Source organism: Thamnophis elegans, chromosome 2 (genome assembly GCF_009769535.1).
Source record: "Thamnophis elegans isolate rThaEle1 chromosome 2, rThaEle1.pri, whole genome shotgun sequence".
NCBI classification, from domain to species: Eukaryota; Metazoa; Chordata; class Lepidosauria; order Squamata; family Colubridae; genus Thamnophis; species Thamnophis elegans.
The window spans coordinates 101,360,443-101,380,801 of NC_045542.1; the positions used below are offsets into that span (position 1 = coordinate 101,360,443).

Genomic DNA, 20,359 nt, shown 5'->3' on the forward strand with positions numbered 1-20,359 from the left:
TATAACAATATTTCTCCAAATTAGATTCTACTGGGTAGAGTCTCTTGTCACACCCGCTGGGTGAGGCTAGGGAACCAGATTGGATCCACTGGCATTGCACCACGTCCATAAAAAGATCAGGCACAGGAACCAGATCCTGAGACGGAGCCTGTGCCTTGAACATGCTATCCCTGAGGCTGGGAGTAGCCGCCTTGGAACCCCCTGGGCCTACCTGGGATGAAGTACCCAGCTGGGTGATTGAGTTAGCTTTATGTAGGATAGACTTAAAGATAGTAGGCCGAAATGGGCCTGAAAAGGCTGGGGTGTTGGGAGGAAGATCCTCATCTCAGACAACTCCTACTCATCATGTTCCTGTTCTTCCCCCACTGATCGCTGATCACCGAGGATTCCAGGGATGGATGTCTCACTCTACGCCTACTGACTTTAGCCCCATCCTTCCTGGGCCTGCTGTCTGGGTAAGTTTCCCAACGTTGAAGGCCCTCAGCTATGCCCTGAGAAATGGCTCAGATATTACCTCTTGCATCTCTGATGATAACTGGGGGCCCTGATCTTGTCTGAATGGTGGAAGGCTCTGGCCCTGAAAGCATGGGGGGAGATTAGGTGGGGAATCAGGTTCCGAGGGCATAGACTGGACTGGGGAACCAGGGCTAACTACCAAGTTTTCCGGGAACAATTCTAATGGCTCCCCTTCCTCCTCAACGACCTGCATAGGATCTGGTCGTGGATCGGGGGAATGGTCTCTCTCCCCCAGTGGCCCAGCCTGTTGTTCCATTGCCCTACTCTGACGCTGGGCCTTCTCGAACTCTCTCTCTAGGGCCCGCAGGCGGCATTTGGTATCCTTGTCTGCTGCCTTGGAAGGCCTGCTCTTCTTTGCTGCCTTGCCCTTTCCTGCAACCTTGGCTTTCCCCTTGGCTTTGCCTGCGGCCTTGGCCCCAGCAGGGCCTGATCTACCATGGCTGTCGCCGTCTCCGGAAGAGCCAGGTTGCTCTGATGCGCCATGCAACTGGGTGTCAGCCATTTGGCAGGCGAGAGAGATTGGGTTGCCTTTCGCTCACTTCCCAGCCTCCAGAGGCTTGAAGGAAAGATTACACACATGCGGACAATCACCTCCTGGAGCGCTGGCCACGATGGAAGTTGGCCAGAAAGGAACGGCGGCAAGCAGATCCGCTGCGCCGCAGATCAATTAGCATTGGTATAAGAACTCTGTAATGCACTGATAGCAGGGGAAGAATCTGGATGCGGAGGATGACCACCTGGTGGCCAAAGCTCCGAAACTGCCTTGTGCAAAAAAAGGGAGGATGGCGGCGACCCAGCTGGCAACCCGGACACATCCCACACCACCCGGAAGCAGTCCTCTTGGAGTCAGGCAAGCATGGCAATAAGGCTTCAAATAAAAGCATGTGAAGCAGAGGCTTAAAAAGGCCACTGCGCGCATTGGAGAACTGGTCGGAAAATGGCAGCCATCAAAATCTCAGCAATGCAGAGTCCTGTGAAAACAGCTCTTTCAGCTAACGGCCGATAAATGCTCCCCGGCACACCAACAACCAGGGCAAATAGACAGCCTTGCCTCTGATCTAAATGGCACAAAAGCATGATGGCCCCAGCAGCCCACTCCTTCCACCACAGGGATTCAAACGAAAAAGGGAATATTTTAAGTAAATGAATAAAAAGGAAAAAAATAAACTAAAACAATAAACCTGTGCAAAATTTGGAGAGTCCAAGCTGAAATACTGAAATAGTTGGAACCCACTCAACTGTGTCCTTTTGGGCCAGACTGAGTTGAAAAACTGGCCTTAAGGAGGAACAGGAGGCGTGGCTAAAGAAAAATTGAACTCAGTCCTAGGGCAATCAGACTAATTTAACACATGCTTGGACTCTCCAAGCAGCGCACAGGAGAACAATATTTCTACTCAGCTAAATTAGATTAGAACATTAAAAAAAACAAATATATTTGAATAAATATGAATGAAAGGATGTAAAGTAAAAGTATTCCGCTGAAAAACAGATGGTAAAAGCTATCACCAAACCTGAAAACCAAGGCAACAGGTGAAACTAAGGCATGGTAATCTAGAGAGCTTCAGAAAGAGAAAGTTTAAAACTACAGTTTTTAATCTAGCAGGTTCAACCTTGCTGCTGAACAATTAAAGTAGAGGTAGGCAATGTGAGAGTATCCAGATGGTGAACAACAACTGGCAGATACAAGCCGTCAGAGTGTTTTTGAAATATATGCTTAGCACCCATATATTACATCTATTTCTCTCCTGGATTTCCCAGGAAGTAACACACAGTCAGGTCCTTGTGGTGATAAATTATTTTTTGAGTCAGAAGAGTGGTCCTCCAGATTTGAAGGAGGTAGTAGTTTGCCATCTCAAGAAGCCGTTGCTGGATTGAATATTTTAGGACAATTTTTGTTATATCGTCAATCTTCCTTTTTGGAAGTTAAGTTTCTGAGAAGGCAATGCTGCTGCAATTTTGGAGAATTCTGAAGGAATTTAGTTAGGTATCTGGATCCCTTTCAGCCTGGTTCCAGGCCTTGGCAAACTTGAATTGATTATACTTGGGGATGATTTCTGGCAGGAAGAGAGGTGTGGTCATGATCATTCTTCTTGATTTCTCAGCAACTTCTCATACTGCCATGCTATTTGTCTGTATGAACTTTAGGGATTAGGAGCAAGAATCACAGTGCCACATTGTATTCCTCCTTCTGGGGCCAGTTCTAGCCAATTTTTTGGGAGGAAAAAGGTCTAGCCCATTGCACCTCTTTGCAGGGTACCTTATGGCTCAACATTCCCTCTACTCCCATTTAACTACATAAAACTGCTGGAGGAAACCATTCACTGGCATGGGGTGAGTGATCATTAGGATGTTGATGGTATCCAGTTTTAAATTTCATCCTTGACTAACCAGGTGATGTAGTGGAGTTTCTGTCTCAGTATTTCAAGACAATGGGGGTCTGAATGGGAAAGACTTCAGTTCAACCAGAACAAAGTTGAATGGCTTTGGATTTTAAGGTTTTCTGAAACAGTGAGTTTCCATCTCTTTTTCAGGATAAAGTTGCACTATACCAAAACAGAATTGCTATGCATGTTTGCAGTTCTCCTGGCAGGTGATCAGGAGGGCTTTTGCACATCTTCACCTTGTGACCAATGTAGTCCTTTAACTTACACACTAGTTACTCTTGAGTGAATTAATAATGCACTTTCGGTGGAATTGCACTTGAGGAGCATCCAGATGTTACAGCTGGTACAGTCATTCATTTATTCATTCATCTATTTATTTAAAAAATATTATTCACTCTCAGTGATTTAAGGAGGCTTTACTAGAATGAAACCCCACTACAAAACCCAATAATCCCCACCTTTTCATACAGCAGCACAAGTACTTATGACTGACCTTGATGCAAAAATGTTTTCATCTTGTTCTGCAAGTTGGATTGGCTTCCAGTTTACTTCGAAGTGCAATTCAAATTGCTTGTTGTCATTTATAAACCCCTTAATAGCATAGGATAAGGTTAATTTCAGGATTGCCTCTTCCTCTCTCCAACTTTCTACCTGTTCTTCTTGATCCAGCAGGAGAGGTTGTTGTAGGTTCAGTCAAAGAATGGAATCTTGTAGAAACCAGAAAACATACCTTTTTTATTGCTTTCTCTGCCCTCTGGGAAAACCTTTCCATCCGAGATCAAGTTGGTCTGAACCACACCAACTTTTCAAAAGGCTTTTAAGACATGAATGCGTTCCCAGGCATGTGGGTCAAGTTGTTAGTTAGAGGCCATCATTTAATTCTATATTCTAAGGCTGTTATCTGTTATATATTATGTTGCTTGCATTGCTTTTAACCGTTGAAAGCCACCCAGGGAAGTTATTATGGAATTGGAGGCTATTTAAATCAAATAACCAAATTGACAATTCATCACAGAATGCAAAAAGGAAGGACTTCCTTACATGTTCAATATTATGCCATATGCTTAAGACTAGCAATAAGTGTTTACTATGTACATTCACACAAGTTGGAAATAGGAAGTTTATCTTTCACTGAACCATATATAGGTGAAACTCGAGAAATTAGAATATCGTGCAAAAGTTTATTTATTTCAGTAATGCAACTTAAATGGTGAAACTAATATATAAGATAGACACATTACATGCAAAGCAAGATAGTTCAAGCCATGATTTGTCATAATTGTGATGATTATGGCTTACAGCTCATGAAAACCCCAAATCCACAATCTCAGAAAATTAGAACATTACATGCAATCAATAAAACATGGATTGTACATAGAACAATATCGGGCCTCTGAAAAGTATAAGCATGCATATGTACTCAGTACTTGGTTTGGGCCCCTTTTGCAGCAATTACTGCCTCAATGCGGCGTGTCATGGAAGCTATCAGCCTGTGGCACTGCTGAGGTGTTATGGAAGACCAGGATGCTTCAATAGCGGCCTTCAGCTCTTCTACATTGTTCGGTCTCATGTCTCCCATCTTTCTCTTGGCAATGCCCCATAGATTCTCTATGGGTTCAGGTCAGGCAAGTTTGCTGGCCAATCAAGCACAGTAATCCCACCGTCATTGAACCAGGTTTTGGTACTTTTGGCAGTGTGGACAGGTGCCAAATCCTGCTGGAAAATGAAGTCAGCATCCCCATAAAACTCGTCCTATGGCTTCTGGGATACAACTTTTACATAAAATAGACGAGTACGGTAGGATAGCGGGGCTACGTATAAACAAAGAGAAGACAAAACTGTTAATTAAGAATATGACTCTGAACCAGAAAAGGGAACTACAAAGCCTGTTAGGGATTAACATGGCCCATAAAATACAATACTTGGGAATTTGGCTCACGGAGAGATGTTCCTCTATCAAGGTAAATAACTATATGAAATTGCTACAGCAGGTATCTAAAGATATGACTAATTGGAGTGGTAAACAACTGTCTTTGATGGGCAGGATTGCGACAGTTAAGACATATGTATTACCAAAATTTTTGTTTCTGTTTCAAACGGCACCAACTAAATTGGACAATTTTTTAAAAAAATCTTTGGAGACAATAGTGGCTCGATTTATATGGCAAGGCAAGAAAGCACAAATTAAAGCCCAAATATTGCAAAAACGTAGAGAACTGGGAGGCTTCGGAGTACCCAACTGGGAAGCATATTATAATGCAGCAATTATGACATGGGTGAAGGATTGGGTGATGTTGAGTAGAAGGCGCCTATTGGCTATAGAGAGACATGACCTCCCTCAGGGATGGCATGCCTCCCTCTGGCAAGAAAGAGACACCCCCCCATAAGTACTTCATGGGACATTATATTCGGAAGATTTTGATGGGGGTCTGGGAAAAGATGAGGAAAAAATACTATCTTAGGGTTCCATGCTGGTTGACACCGTTAGAGGCCTTAACGCATCCCAGTGTATTTAACTGGACAAGAAACATAACATATAAAGACATCATGACAGAAGATGGCAACATGAAAACAAAGATGGAATTAGAGCAGCAGGGCAGGAATCTGGAATGGTGGGAATATTTACAGGTTAGAAACAGGTTTAAAAGCGATAAGGTACGGTTTGGGATCTACCCAAACCCTCAGGGGCTAGATAAGATTTTGTTTGGCGGAGACAAGAAAATGTTAGCGAAGATTTATCAATTTTTGACCTGCCAAGATGCTAATGAAGAGATGGATAAAAGCCTTCTAATAGCATGGGAGAGAAACTTTGGCTATGAGATTGAAATGGGCAAATGGTGGGATCTATGGAGTAAGACCATTAAACTTACAATATCTACAGCATTCAAAGAAAACATATACAAGATGGTTTATAGGTGGCACTTCCCCCCAACGAGGTTAGCCAAAATGTTTCCTGGGTTATCTCCATTGTGTTGGAAATGTGGAAGAAAGGATGGCACATTCTACCATATTTGGTGGTCCTGTACTGAGGCCACGAAATACTGGAAAAGGATTAAAAAATGGCTAAAAGTGGTTACCGGGGCAAGCATGGAATGGAGACCCGAGAACCTTCTACTAAGCATTAAACCAGAAAACATGAGCAATTCAATATGGCATTTGAGCCTACATATAATTGTGGCCACAAGAATAACTTATGCACAATTTTGGAAATACACTACCATACCGTCGGAAGATGCTATAATTAAAAAGATCTATGAATGTGCAGAAATGGACAGAATGACGGGTTGGCTGAGGGACAAAGGAGAAACGGAACATTACCTTAGCTGGAACTTATGGTATATGTGGGCGACAAAGAGAACAGCAGGGACTTAAAACGGGGAAAGTTAAAAGTGAACATGGGTATTGTAATAGATCCCTGAATTTTGTAATGAGAAGATGTGGCTTAGAGACCTAACAATGAGGAAGGAAAAAAAAAAGTTGGGCTGTGAATGACTGTCACCGCGGGGGGGGAGGGGGGTTGTATGTTTAAAATTGTATTTGCATTTGTATGTTTTACTCTTTAAAAAATGTATAACTAATAAAGATTACTTTAAAAAAAAAGAGTGGGACACTTTGAGCCTAGAATATTGCACCTTTCCACAATATTCTAATTTTCTGAGATTGTGGATTTGGGGTTTTCATGAGCTGTAAGCCATAATCATCACAATTATGACAAATCATGGACTATCTTGAACTATCTTGGACTATCTTGAACTATCTTGCTTTGCATGTAATGAGTCTATCTCATATATTAGTTTCACCTTTTAAGTTGCATTACTGGAATAAATGAACTTTTGCATGATATTCTAATTTTTCAAGTTTCACCTGTAAATGCACAATGAAACCCCAACACACCAGCATTACTAGCACGTCTTTTGAATGCAGTACAGAGAAAAATTCAAACAAAAATCCCTCCAGAGGAAACAATAATTTTTAAGTTCTTCAAAAAATATCACCTTGCTCAAACAAGAAAAAAGGATACAAAAATGCAGGCTCAAAATACAGGTCAATATCACTTGAGAATGATTGTAAGGCTTGTATACTTTCACAATAATGGCTGCTGGATACATTAATAAATGAATCATTTGATTTCTGTTAATAACCTCAGTTGTCATTTATATGATAAATAGAGGCTCTTATGGGAAGAGTTTCCATCAACCAAAATTTCTAGATTCAATCTGATAAGCACTAAATAAGACACTAGGTTGAAGACTCTTATAGTCCATGGTTAAAAGCAGACATCCTAACTTAGTGGAGTCCATCTGCTTAGGAAAAAAAATGAGCATACTTTCTGAAACTTTTTCCAACAATTCAATAATAGCTCTACTCTGGGTCATGTGACCAGAGTGGACCATTTAAAGGAGCTGCCTATCTGTCTCTTTAATAAGGATGCACTAGGGCAGTGATGGCGAATCTTTTTGGCACCGAGTGCTGAAAAGGTTGCGCAGAAACATCATGTGAGGCCGTGCTCTGGAAAACCCAAGCTTCTGGGTTCTAGCGCACACGGGTGCCCAATAATCAGCTGGCCAGCGAGCATGCACAGGCCAGTTTTCAGCAGTGCCGCCCACATGAAGGGATCATGCTCTGGAAAAACCGAATTTCTGGGTTCTGGCATGCATGTGCACCCGACAATCAGCTGGCTGGCACGCACGTGCACACGTTTTCGTGTAACTTTTAACAGGTTAAAAGAACATACTCAGAAGTATAACAGTGGGCCAAATATAGCTGAGGAATAAACCAGTTTCTATATAATTTAGGTCTTTCTAAAATAACAAATCATCAAGCTTCCTTTTCAAGTGCATCCTTATCTCTTCAAGAAATAACACATATATTGAAAATCTCCCTATCTGGATAATAAGAGTATATTAAATACTTTGTCTCTGCTGATTTGATTTGATCCTGCTGACTTTTTAACTATCATTTGATATCCATATTAAATGTTGATGCAGAAATATTGCCAAGGACTTTTGACTCAGAGATAACAAATGATATTCCCTTTGTGTATTCATCTTGCACATAAAATGTCACAAGTATATTAATTGACTGACATTGTGCATATATATTTATTGTAGTAGTCTCACAGTGCAATAAAATGTTTACACTATTGTATACTCAAAATTTGGGGAACTGTTTTTTTTAAGCAACTAGTTTAATGAGCGGTATTTTCTTGCCAGCAGAATTCTATCTTTAGCTATCAAGATATTTTACAGAATTCATCAAAGATGTCCTTAATCTCCTCAAAGTATGAAAGGGCAATTAAAGCATCTCTTTATAATTGGGTAAGGATAGATTAGTAGCATATAAAACTCCCAAAATATTGTCAATATATGCCTTGAATTATTCTGTTTATTGTATTTTTTATAAACAATTAAAGAGTATGGCACCATGTAACGAAAAACAAATAGGCAGAAAATCATTTGAATTTTCCTTTTAATTGCTTTCTTATTCAGTAAAGTTCAAAACATTTTTGAAAGGCAGAACTGCCTTTCCCTGTTTTTACGCAAAAAGAAAATACAGCCCAACCAACCAATAACATAACCGTAAAAGACAGAATAGGAATACAAATCGAAGTAAGCAAGAAAATAGTAAGAGAAAACCTAGACAAGGTCAGATCCCCTTGACCTGACACATTACATCTCAGAGTTCTGAAGGAGCTGACAGATGAGATCTCATAACCATTTGTATCATATCTTTCAAAGATCCTGGAGTACCAGGAAACTACCAAAGGATTGGAAAAAAGCTGATGTGGTCACATCTTCAAAAAAAGGGGGGGGGAATAGATCCAGGAAACAACAGATTAATCAGCCTGACATCAATATCTGGCAAGATCCTGGAAAAGATAATCAAACAACTTATCTGTGAACACCTAGAAACAAGCAAACTGCATAGGTACATGCTAGGTGAAATGTGGCTTAATGTCAGTAACTACGAGAGGGATCTTAAACTGCATTAATAGAGGGATAGAATCAAGGTGAAGATTATGTGTTTTCACTTTGTCATTATGGGGAACTGAGTGTAGATTAATGAGAGAAAAAAAACAAATTCAACAACTGTAGAACCAGGCTGCAATGTAACAAAATTGACAGTTGAAGGGGGTCTGAATATTTTCTAAATGTACTGTATATTTTAGAACATAGAATATAGAATAATAAGAGTTTGAAGGGACCCAAAGTACCTAATGTGATGACCTTAAGGGAATTCTGGAGGAATTATAACTTGTATGATGCCATCAAAATATTGCTGATTCTTGTGATGAAGTAAAGCAATCAAATATGAAGGGATGTGGAATAAATTGTGCTCCAATTCATGGAAGTATGTAGGAGTTTTCTGTGGTTGATATTGGTAATCAACCAAACCACAGTTAAACAGTGAAAATTATGTACGACTACCTGACCAAAGAACTGACCAATGAAGACCTTATGGAACTAGAGCAACAAACGGGTATTTGTGGAAAAAGACTGGGGCCTAAAAACTACAGAACTGAAGTTTTTGACAAAAGAGCTGAAGCCTTTTGTCTTATTGAAGGAGGAGTTGCAAAGTTAGAGGAGCAAGATCTTAACACAAAAGTTTACTGTATAGTTAGCAAGGGCCTCCGCTACTACAAGGCCATTTATGATGAGAAAAAGAAAGGTTCTGTACAAACCTTCAGAATAACAGAGTTGGAAGGGACTTCGGAGGTCTCCTGGTTCAACAACAGGAAGCCCCATATTATTTCAGACAAGTGGTTGTCCAGTCTCTTCTTTAAAACCTCCACAATTTCTGAAGGCAAATCATTCCAATGATCAATTGTTTTAACCCTTACTGTCTCATAATTTAACAAATTGACAACCAAACATAGAAATAGTAACTAATGGTTACTTCACTTGGGTTTAATCATGCCTCAAATATAGATAAATATGTGATGAGATATGTAAGTACTTACTAATATTCTTTTGGATAACTTTTTTTTAATAGTGTAAAAGAACTCCCCATTTCATTAATTCTTGTAAAAGCCATTGGCAAAGCACTTAACACTGAAAGTCTTACTTGATTAAACATATCCTTTACTCAATTCAATTTGCATCAGAAAACATGTATCTAAGAGAAAGGACTTTTTAGTTTTAGATTATGCACTATGAACTGTGTTTTTTAGGAGAGAACAAAATTATTACTTGCAATTTTTATAATATTTACTAATAGTGTCTTTTAGCTGACAAATGCTTAAACAGATTGATTCGATGCTAAGACCCTAGTATTTCTACAGAAACCAGAGAAATTATCTTTTCAAAAAGAAATATATTTCACCAAGTTCTCTGATTTAAATAATATCCAGCTGCAAATGACTTGTGAATACAGTTCCATTTGCACATAATGATAAACCATGGTTTAATTTTATGAAAATAATCCACTCTCAAGCCTACCTGTTCCCACCATCAGCTACACTCAAAAAGAAAACGTGGAAGTAGCTGACTTCTCCTTTTATATTAACCTCAACTTGTTGTAATATTTCAAACAGATCAGTTCTAGCCTTAACTACTGTTGGCAAACAAGCTAATTTCAAAATATAATTTGCAAACCTGGCTGGCTTCAAAAAACCACAAATAAAATTTATTACACTTAAGTGAAGATGTAAGGCTGAAATGCAGTTAATCAAAACCAGCAGCAGAATTATTTCATTTCATCTCATGCCATGTTAGAGAGCCGAAATAGGATATACAAGCTCAGGAATATTGCTGTTTTTGCTTTGAAAACAAACCATGTATTTGTATTACATGCAAGCACAACTTGTAAAAAACAGAATGTGTGCATTTATATGTATTTAATTATACCTATAATTCAATAATTGCTTTTCTTAACTATTTGCTTTGTTAAAGTCCACCTGAATAATATTTACATTTTTGACAATACACTGGGAAATAATGTTATCATTAACATTATTATTTTTGCATTGCAAGCAAGCCCATACAATTCAGACGTTCTTGTATCTTGTCATTTCAATTCCACATGTAAACTGGCTTTAATATTTAAAAGGTCTAAATAATATTAATATATATTTTACAAGGGATAATTTAATGTCTTAGGATTTGTGTAAACTTTCACTGTATTTCTGATCAGTTAGCCTAAGGAGGGGCAACAGATAAGTATTTTAAAATAAACAAATTATATTTTGCAACACTCTTCCTTTTTCACTGTCTGAGAAAAGTCCATGAATATCAACTCAACTCAAATGGATTCAAAACATTTCCTTTTTATACTGTCAGCATTTTATTATTTAAGCTGAGGCTACTAAGTGGAATTCATCATTCTCATTTCAATGACAGAAGCATCTGTGTACATCAAAAATTGCTAAACCAATTATTTAAAAAGCTGTTAATTCATTCCCAAAGGACACTTTAGGTTAAAAGACATAAAAGCAACAGTCCCATGGGAAAAACTACAAGTTTAAGGTCACAGATTTTTGAAAGACAAACGGATTCCACATTCTACTAAAAAGTTCACAAAAATCTTTCTGCCTGCATCCATCGTAGACAATTTCTATAAAAACAAACATCTATTTATGTATTAGGCAGGGAGGGATTTATAGTGTGGTTGAAAAAAAATTCTCAGTAAAAGCTATGATAACTCTTAAATATATGGTTTAATACTTACGCATTTCCACTTTCTTTACACTATCAAAACAGAAGTGGAAATTTTCTCATTATTGCACTTCTTCTTTAAAAGGTCAAACTTTGCATTGAAATGTTTTTAAATTTATGAAGTTTTTCAATAAACTTTAATAACTAAAAGTGCAGACAGCCACTGATCAGCCATTAATTAAAAATGGTGGAAGGATTCCTGCACTGGGCAGGGGAAAAAACTAGAAGATTCCCAATGTCCCCTTCAATCCTATGATTCTATGAATTCTACTCAAATAATATGTGATTAAAAGCTTGAGGCTGTTAATATATAGCACCACTAAAATTAACTACTCTATCGTAATGCATGTTTAATTTTAAATGTTTAAATAATAAAAATATAGCTAATAACCAAAATCAGCATTGTTTCTTTTTCATAGATTCATGCCTATTAAGAAAAAAAAACCTAGCCTGAAATTACAATTCAATATAGTTACACATAATTATTTAACTTTATGAGACTCTTGCCATGCCTAATTGAAGAAAGCAAAATCTGTATATAGATTCAAAAGTAAAAAATATAATTTAAAGTACTAGAACTATTTGTAATTTAAAAGGGTATATTATGACCTCTGAAAATATACATACCTTTATTAATGAAAGTTATAGACATAATGATAAAGCATTGAACCCGATTATAGTCAAGATATCTCCTATTTTAGAACTGTATTACTGGTATTATTGGGGTATAGACTTACTTCTTGGGTTTTGCTATAGGCTGCATCATTCAAGATAGGTCTCTTTGTTATATTATTTGTCTTTTCAGAATGTGAATAGCTAATTTATTTGTATTCCATGTTTGCAAGCTGAGCACTCCAACCACATTTTTAAAGTAAACACAGAATTAGCAGAGTAGTCACATGGTGATCCACTTAACAACCATGACTTATGATCATAATTCCGGACTCAATTATCACCATAAATCAAGGACTCCTTATACTTAGGTTTCAATGATTTCACTTCAAAACAAACTTTTTACAATGTATTCACCATCAACATCTCTAATGAGATACACTATTCATGCTTGTCATGATTTTTTAATGTCTGTTTGATTATGTAGAAGTGTGGGAAGAAAAAGATGCCTTTGAGAAGTCAACCAATAGAGTAGGACCACAACCCCCCCCCCCCTTCCAAGAGCTGGCATTAAAAGACATTCTGCTTTGGATAGCTGGGCCATGATTAGCAACAGCCATATATTTGTCTAATTTAGTCCCTCGGAAAGCTGGGGGTCACCACTACATCTTGTAGTTTAATTATTAACAATGTGATTTCCACTTGATAAAACATCACAAAAATCTGTCGTTATGCATGTCAACTCCACATAGTTTCTGATGAGTCAATCATGCCTTCCTAGTCAAGAAACAGCTAGGTCTTTCTTTTATAAGTTTCCCTGTTACCATAACAGAAAAAATAATAATCTTGTGTCACATATTAAATCAATCCACTCATTGTCCTTTTTCAAGAATTCCTGTCTCTAACCTACACACTCCTGTTCAATGACAACTATTTTCATGCATGGAAATGAAGTTCACTCAACTATTCAAATGAAGAACTATTCAAAAGTACAAAGAAAGTACAGATGTTTGGCTAAACTTCCTTTAGCTTGTGCAATGAGGTTTCTTTTTTTTTTCAAACAAAAGGGGAAGGAAATATAAAACAGCAAACTTTTATAAAAGCAACAGCACCAAACCCCACTGAGAGCTAAAAGTCAAAAAAGTTTAAATTATTTTAACCCAGCACAGAACATGTTTGAAATTGGATACAGGGAAGCAAAATCACAAGCAAGAATTACAGCTTTCAGAAAGAAATATTCCTTAATATAATGTGTTGGGGGAAACAGAAATGTGATTCTTAACATTAATAAGCAACCTGGTGCTACCCATGTATATATACCTATGTATGTATGCATGTATGTATGTGTGTGTATGTATGTATGTGTGTGTGTGTATGTATGTATGTATGTATAGATTGATAGATAGAGATAGAGAGATAGAGAGATAGAGAGATAGAGAGATAGAGAGATAGAGAGATAGAGAGATAGAGAGATAGATAGATAGATAGATAGATAGATAGATAGATAGATAGATAGATAGATAGATAGATAGATAGATAGATATATGCTGGTCTTGTATTCGGGTCTTTTCCCATGTACGATTGAGATTGTCTTGGCAACATTTCGGTGAGGTCTCACCATCCTCAGGCTGGTGTTTTTGGCTTAAAGTGTGGCTGGAGCTGCTGTCTTTCTATAAATCTTAAGGGGTGTGTGTGTAGCGCTGGCTTTGTTTCAGTAAGTGGGTGGATTGATTGGATGTGTAGCTGTATCATGATTGGTAGATTGGTGCTGATTGGTGCTGGCTGTGGGTCCGTTGCTGTTTTGTGTTGTAACGGCCTGGGTGGTGGGTGGGGCTCGTTTGTTTACCAGGGCTGGTTTCCAGATGTCTGGTAGGCGGGAGGTATCGTTGCGTTTATTCATGTTGTGGGGGAGGGGGTTCTCTATTTCGATAGCTTCCATAATTATTCTCTTGTTGAAGTGTTCAGTTTTGGAGATTAATCTGGTTCCTTCAAAATTAATTTCATGTCCTATAGCTTTAAGGTGCTGGAAAAGGGAGGAATTTTTTTCTTTTTTTTCTATGTGTGTGTGTGTGTGCACAAGAATGTGTCCGAGCCTTCGACCAAAATATTCAGAGGGCACGAAATTATTTTTCTTTGCTGGGAAAACTTCTTTCCAATCTGCTGTACTTTAACTACAACTCCCATCCTCTGCAGAGGGACACTGAGGGAATAGGCTAGGTGGAAATGATACAGCAATAATCTTTTGGAGACCAGAAGGGTTTGCTTTCTAGAACAATTGTGGCTAACTTGCAGTTGAAATTATTCTTCCTCAAGACTACCACAGGTGGCAGAAAGTAGCAAATACGGAGCCACCATCAATGGCTATCCACTGATAATGGAAACAAAAACTGTAAGGCCTGTGGGAGGAATGAAAAACATACGGGGCAGGGGAGGGATTCAGGGCTCAGGCATATTTTAAGGTTGTGGCCTCGGTAGGTTTTCAGAAGGATCACCCACTATAAAGGAAAAGCAGCTGAGGACTGGACGTGCCAAGCCAAATTTAGAAACCGAGTAGGCTAAAGAGGGGAAGGGAAAAAAACGTCTCCGTGGGGATGTATTTTACAGACTGATTTGGGAGCATGGCCATGTCAGCTCTCCTGAGAAGCAAAAGAGCCCACGACGAAGGAAGGGGGGGGGGGTGGAACCAAACTGTGGCCATGAGGAGTCGAGTTGTTTAGCTTGGGAAAACAAAATGGGATGCTCGGATAGGGCGGGTTTGCCTACACACACACACACATACCCGCAACCCGGGCTTTGTAACTCTTTGGACGCCGCATAAAACTAAACAACCCCGGCTGCCTTACTAAGGGAGTCTTGGAGGTGGGGGGAACGGGACGACGCGGGGATCCTTCACCCGCTGCGCCCAGGGTAGGGATATGGCGGCCGCCAAAAGCCCGAGGCAACGATTCAGCAGCCGGCCGATCGCAGAAGCGGAAAGTCCCTCGAGTGCAGGGGGGGCGCAGTCAGGGAGGTGGCGGAAAGCAGACGTCGGGCACGGAAGCCAGGCGGCCAGGGCGTGGGCGCGCTTGTCCCTCCCGGTCCGTTTGTTGGGCAGCAAGCCCGACCTGCCTTTCCTCCCAAGGAAGCGGATCCCAGGGAGGCGAGCCCCACCGACCAAGCGCTGGGGCTGGGCGGGTGAGGGTGGGGTGGGGGTCTGGGGAAGGGCGCTTTCGCGGAAAGGAGACCTTACCGAGGAGGAGCAGCTTCACCTCCCGCGCCGCCTTCTCGCCGTCCTCCCGCAGGTTCTTATCGATCATCTTGGAACGCTCGGCGGCCGCTTTGTCTTCGGCGCTCACCGTGCAGCCCATGGCGCCGCTTGGCTCCTGCCGGCCGGCCGAGAAACCGAGTTGGCGAGCTAAAAGGGAGGCGAGCCCGGGCTGCCTCGGCACCACCACCGCTCGAGCGGAGCTGGCCGAAGGGGTGGGGCGGGGTCGTCGCTGCCCCCCACACGGGCGGCTAGGCTGCTTTCCCTCGTCCCCTTCGGTGCCGGCGCGGCTAGTCTGAGCGGCCGCTGGCTCGGATGTGGGAAGGGCGGGGACCCGGAGGCGGGACCGTTCCGCTCAGCTCCTCTCTCTCTCTCTCTGAGGGAGGAAAGAAGGAGGGGGGAGGAAGACGGAGGGCAGTTTGGGCGGGCTTGTCGTCAGCAAGTGGAGAGAGAAGAGGCGGCCCCCAGATACGCAACGGTGGGGAGGGGGGTGAATGGTGTGAGAGAGGCGAAGGAAGGGGGACGCCCTGCAAGACTAGCGACGTGGAGGGAGAAGCTGAGGGGCGGGGGAGGGCTCGGCGCCTGGCGCTAAAGCAAAGCGAACCACCGCTGCGGAGCCGTCTGAGGACCGGCCGGAACGTCTCGGACGGGGCGGACCAACGCTGTAAGATTCAAAGTCAAAAACCCGACGGATCGCGACGAGGGGATTCGGGCAACTAAAGTTTCGGCTGCGGGAGAGACTCCGCTTAAGCCATGGCCGAAACACAAGAGACGAGATGGGCCTGCCGCTGAATGCAGTTCCCCCATCTCCTGGGGTGGGAGGGGGGTATTATCTGTCAGAAGTACAAGGGCCGGCCGGAGACGTCCATTGCTTTATTTTTCTGCATTGGCTTGCGCACATCTGCCAGGAATGTAAACGGGGAATATTGAGACGAGTCCCTCCACAGACGAATAGAAGGTGGGGATATTGCTTCTCTTTAGGACGGGATGCTGGGAGCGTGATCGTAAACGACCGCGATGGTGGTTCCCTGCTTTGTTGTGCTGCGTATCACGTGTTGGCAAGCCTAACGGTGAGGTAGACGAGTTGTAATGATCACCGTGGTGATTTAAGTGTCCTCATGGTGAATTTCCTAACCGGAAGGCATCTATTCGTATTAATAACCATCATAAAGTATAGTAAATTTCTTGTATTAAAATTACTATCAGTGACATTCGCTATCGAAGAATGTACTGCATCAAGTGTACTAATTATTTTTGAGATAGTTTGGACTCCCAGAATTCTCAACCACCATGACTTTACTAAACAGTGTCTCTGATCCAAATCACTTGCTTTGCTGAACTATGTGATTCATGTGATACAATCATGTGCCAATAAAGTTTAGGTCAAACATTATATGCAATCATCTTCCTCTTTTTCAATATTTATACAGTAATTCCTTCTCAGCCATGTAAAAATCTGGAAAAACAATGTGACGTGCATTCACATGCACTGAGTTACAACTTATGATGATCTGTCAGATCAGACTGAAATAATTTTGCTAAAGAAATGCTGTTCTATCTGTCCTGTAATTCTGAGTATGACAATCCAATCAAACTGTAACTTGCCAGAAATTAGAAGCGATCGTAGTTTCCCTGGCCTTAATAAAAATATGATTAAACTGCTGTATCTTTGAACATAGCTATCCTTCCCACAAAACCTTCCACAAGATAGCTGGCCATGTACACTTGATCAATAAATAAAAATAAATGAATACTAAGTTTTTAAAATGATCTAAATTGACCTGTTTGGCTTAACTTCACATTAGAAGAAGGCAACTCCTGGAAGTAGTCCTCAGCTGTTCCATTCTTTCTCTTGAACTTTTCACAAGAAAAAAAAATCCTGAACAAACAGCTAATGCAAAAAAGTGTTTTTGTTGCAAAGTCATGTCCGGCTCATCACGACCCCATGGGCAACACTGTCCATAGGGTTTTCATGGCTATTTCTTTCTCCACTGGATCATGTTTTGTCAGAGCCCTCTGCTATGACCTGTCCATCATAGGTGGCCCTGCACAGCATAGCTCCTAGCTTCATTGAGCTATGCAAGCCCTTTTGCCACAACAAGGCAGTAATCCATGAAGGGGAAAGAGGTGTTATTTTCCTGCAAAGAGAACTGGAATTCCAAAAAGGAAATTCTTTGTGTCCCAGGAACCCCTTTTGTAGAGCCGAGGTGGCGCAGTGGTTAAATGCAGCACTGCAGGCTACTTCAGCTGACTGCAGTTCTGCAGTTCAGCTGTTCAAATCTCACCAGCTCAGGGTTGACAGCCTTCCATCCTTCCGAGGTGGGTAAAATGAGGACCCAGATTGTTGGGGGCGATATGCTGACTCTGTAAACCGCTTAGAGAGGGCTGAAAGCCCTAGGAAGCGGTATATAAGTCTAACTGCTATTGCTATTGTTTGCAAATCTCAAGGCCTACTCTAGGAATTGAGTGGTAAAACTCTACCAATACAGGTAGTCCTGGATGTAGGACCACAACTAATGCCGGAATTTCTGTTGCTAAGCAAAGCAGTTGTTAAGAGAGTCATACCAGATTGTATGGTCTTTTTTGTCATGGTTGTTAAGCACTTCACTGCAGTAAAATAAACCATGTGGTTGTTAAGTGAATCCATGTTTCCTCGTTGAGTTTGCTGAATGGGAGCCAGAAAGGTCACAAACAGGCAATCACATGACCCCAGGACCAGGCAATCTGTCGTAAATACATGCCGGATGCCAAGCACTTGGATTTTGATCACATGACAGTGGGGATTCTGCAATGACTGAAAGTATGAAGATTTGTTGTCACTTTTTTCAGTGCCGTAACTTCAAACAATCACTAAATGAATGGTTATAACTCAAGGACTACCATTATATTCAAAATTGTAAAGATACCCTTTTGGACTACTAAGCAAACATACATAAGACTCTTGTTTTACCGCTGGGCACACTTGAAAGCTTGAGAAAATATGAAGGCTGATAGGTGAGATATGGGAGAATGAGGGCTTCCCCATGCAGAAAATGTGTAAAGCCAGATATTGTGCATTGTATACCACAACTTACAATTTAGTATCTTGTTTGAGCCAAACCAATTATTCCTTAATCAACAAATTATGATTAAACAAACAATATCCTAGCCATGTCTACTTTTCTTAAAAAGTAGACATGGTGAACACTGGAAATAAAATGGCTATATATGAGTTACAGGGAAGCTTCCTTTAGAATAGTGGTTCTCAGCCTGTGGGTCAGGACCCCTCGGGTTGCCTAAGACCATTGGAAAGCACATATTTTTGAAAAAATACAGAAAACATAAAATAATTTTATGGTTGGGGGTCACCACAACATGAGGAACTGTATTAAAGGGTCGTGGCATTAGGAAGGTTGATACTCACTGCCTTAGAACATTGAACAAATGAGTCTATGGAACTAAACACTGGATTTTTTTTAGACTGCTGTGTGTAGTTTTTCTTAAAATTTACTTCAAGAATTAATTGTCTTTTTCTACTAATACATAATCTATTATTTTACTGTAGCTGTATTAATGATAAATCTATCTGATTTTTGTTTAACCTTTAACTGTTTTTGGAGATTAAGAAAAGTATCTACAATAGAAAGATAAAGAGTCTTTCTAGATCAGATATATGTCCAAATTAATTGTATAAATAAATTAAGCCATAAAAACATTCTCAGCCCTTCAAGGAAGACCAGAAATCAAAATCGTGAGTAATAATGCTGCTTTTATTGTAACATTACAGTGACAGAATCTCACAAGTCAGTTCCCCCTTCCTACCTTTACATCCAGAAAACTAGAAGGGGTCTCTCCTGAAATCCTTTCTCCACTCCCAGCCCTCCTTTGACTCACTTTTCTCTTATCAGACCATTGTCTAAGCCAGTGATGGCGAACCTATGACACGCGTGTCAGTGCTGACACGCGTAGCCATTTGGCGTGACACGCACAGGATTTCATGCGATTCATCCTCGGCTCCTGCACGGCCGCCGAGGATGAAAGAATCTGTGCTGGAGGAACGGGGGGGCGGGACGTGTGATCTCCCCCGCCCACACTCACTTACTGTATCGCCGCCGCCCCTTTCTGAGCGCAGGGGCTGCTGGTAAGGCGTGCGTGCCGTGCGCACACGTCATCAGCGCGGCGAGGGAGGACCCACAGGAGAGGAGCGTGGGAACAGTGCGCGCCTCTCTCCAGTCAGGCGGGCACAGAGAGTCTACTCCTGGGACTGTCAGTTACAACCGCACCACACTTATCTCAGTTCACGGCAGGGCTGTGGAGTCTGCTGCTTCCAGCTCCACGTCCTCATCAACATGCCGCTCCGGCCCGCCCCCGCTATGAATATTCATATTCTTCGCCCTCGCGTCCCTAGGAATATTCATAGCAGGGGCGGGCTGGAGCGGCATGTTGATGAGGACGTGGAGCTGGAAGCAGCCGACTCCACAGCCCTGGTTCACGGCACCCCAAACAAGTTCAATAATATCAAAAGCAACATACGAAATCGACTGATGAACAAAGAAGTTACTAAGCAGGTATGTTAAATAATTTGTTTTTGGTTTATTAAATACAATTATATATTGCAATTATACATTTTTGTAGTTTAAACTATAAATTGCGCAAAATTATGTTTTTGTCGAAGTGACACACAACGCGAGTTATGCTTGATTTTTTGCCAATTTTTGACACACCACGCCAAAAAGGTTGCCCATCACTGGTCTAAGCTGAGGCTCTTCCTCCTATCTCCTAATGTATTCTTACAGCCCATTATATACATTCAGTTGTGAAGGCAATAGATGAAGGAAATTGCTAAGAGTTAAGATGTTAAGATTTCATTCTAGGTATACATGGTTGCTTGAATACATAACATATCCACATGCTGACAAGTATTGTTATGTTCAATTACTATTTAGATGTAATGAGGTAAGAACAGGGCA

The 20,359-nt window shown here is 41.0% G+C and overlaps 1 protein-coding gene across 1 annotated transcript in view; it reads right to left on the minus strand.

Moving 5' to 3' along the window:
* The window catches only part of GNAI2 (G protein subunit alpha i2), a 111,656-nt gene extending 95,875 nt beyond the window's left edge, over positions 1-15,781 (minus strand). Inside the window, exon 1 of the mRNA XM_032210373.1 lies at positions 15,396-15,781. Within this exon, the coding sequence (XP_032066264.1) occupies positions 15,396-15,513 (118 nt within the window). The 5' untranslated portion in view covers positions 15,514-15,781. The remainder of the gene's footprint in view (positions 1-15,395) is intronic.
* Between the last annotated feature and the right edge of the window lie 4,578 nt (positions 15,782-20,359).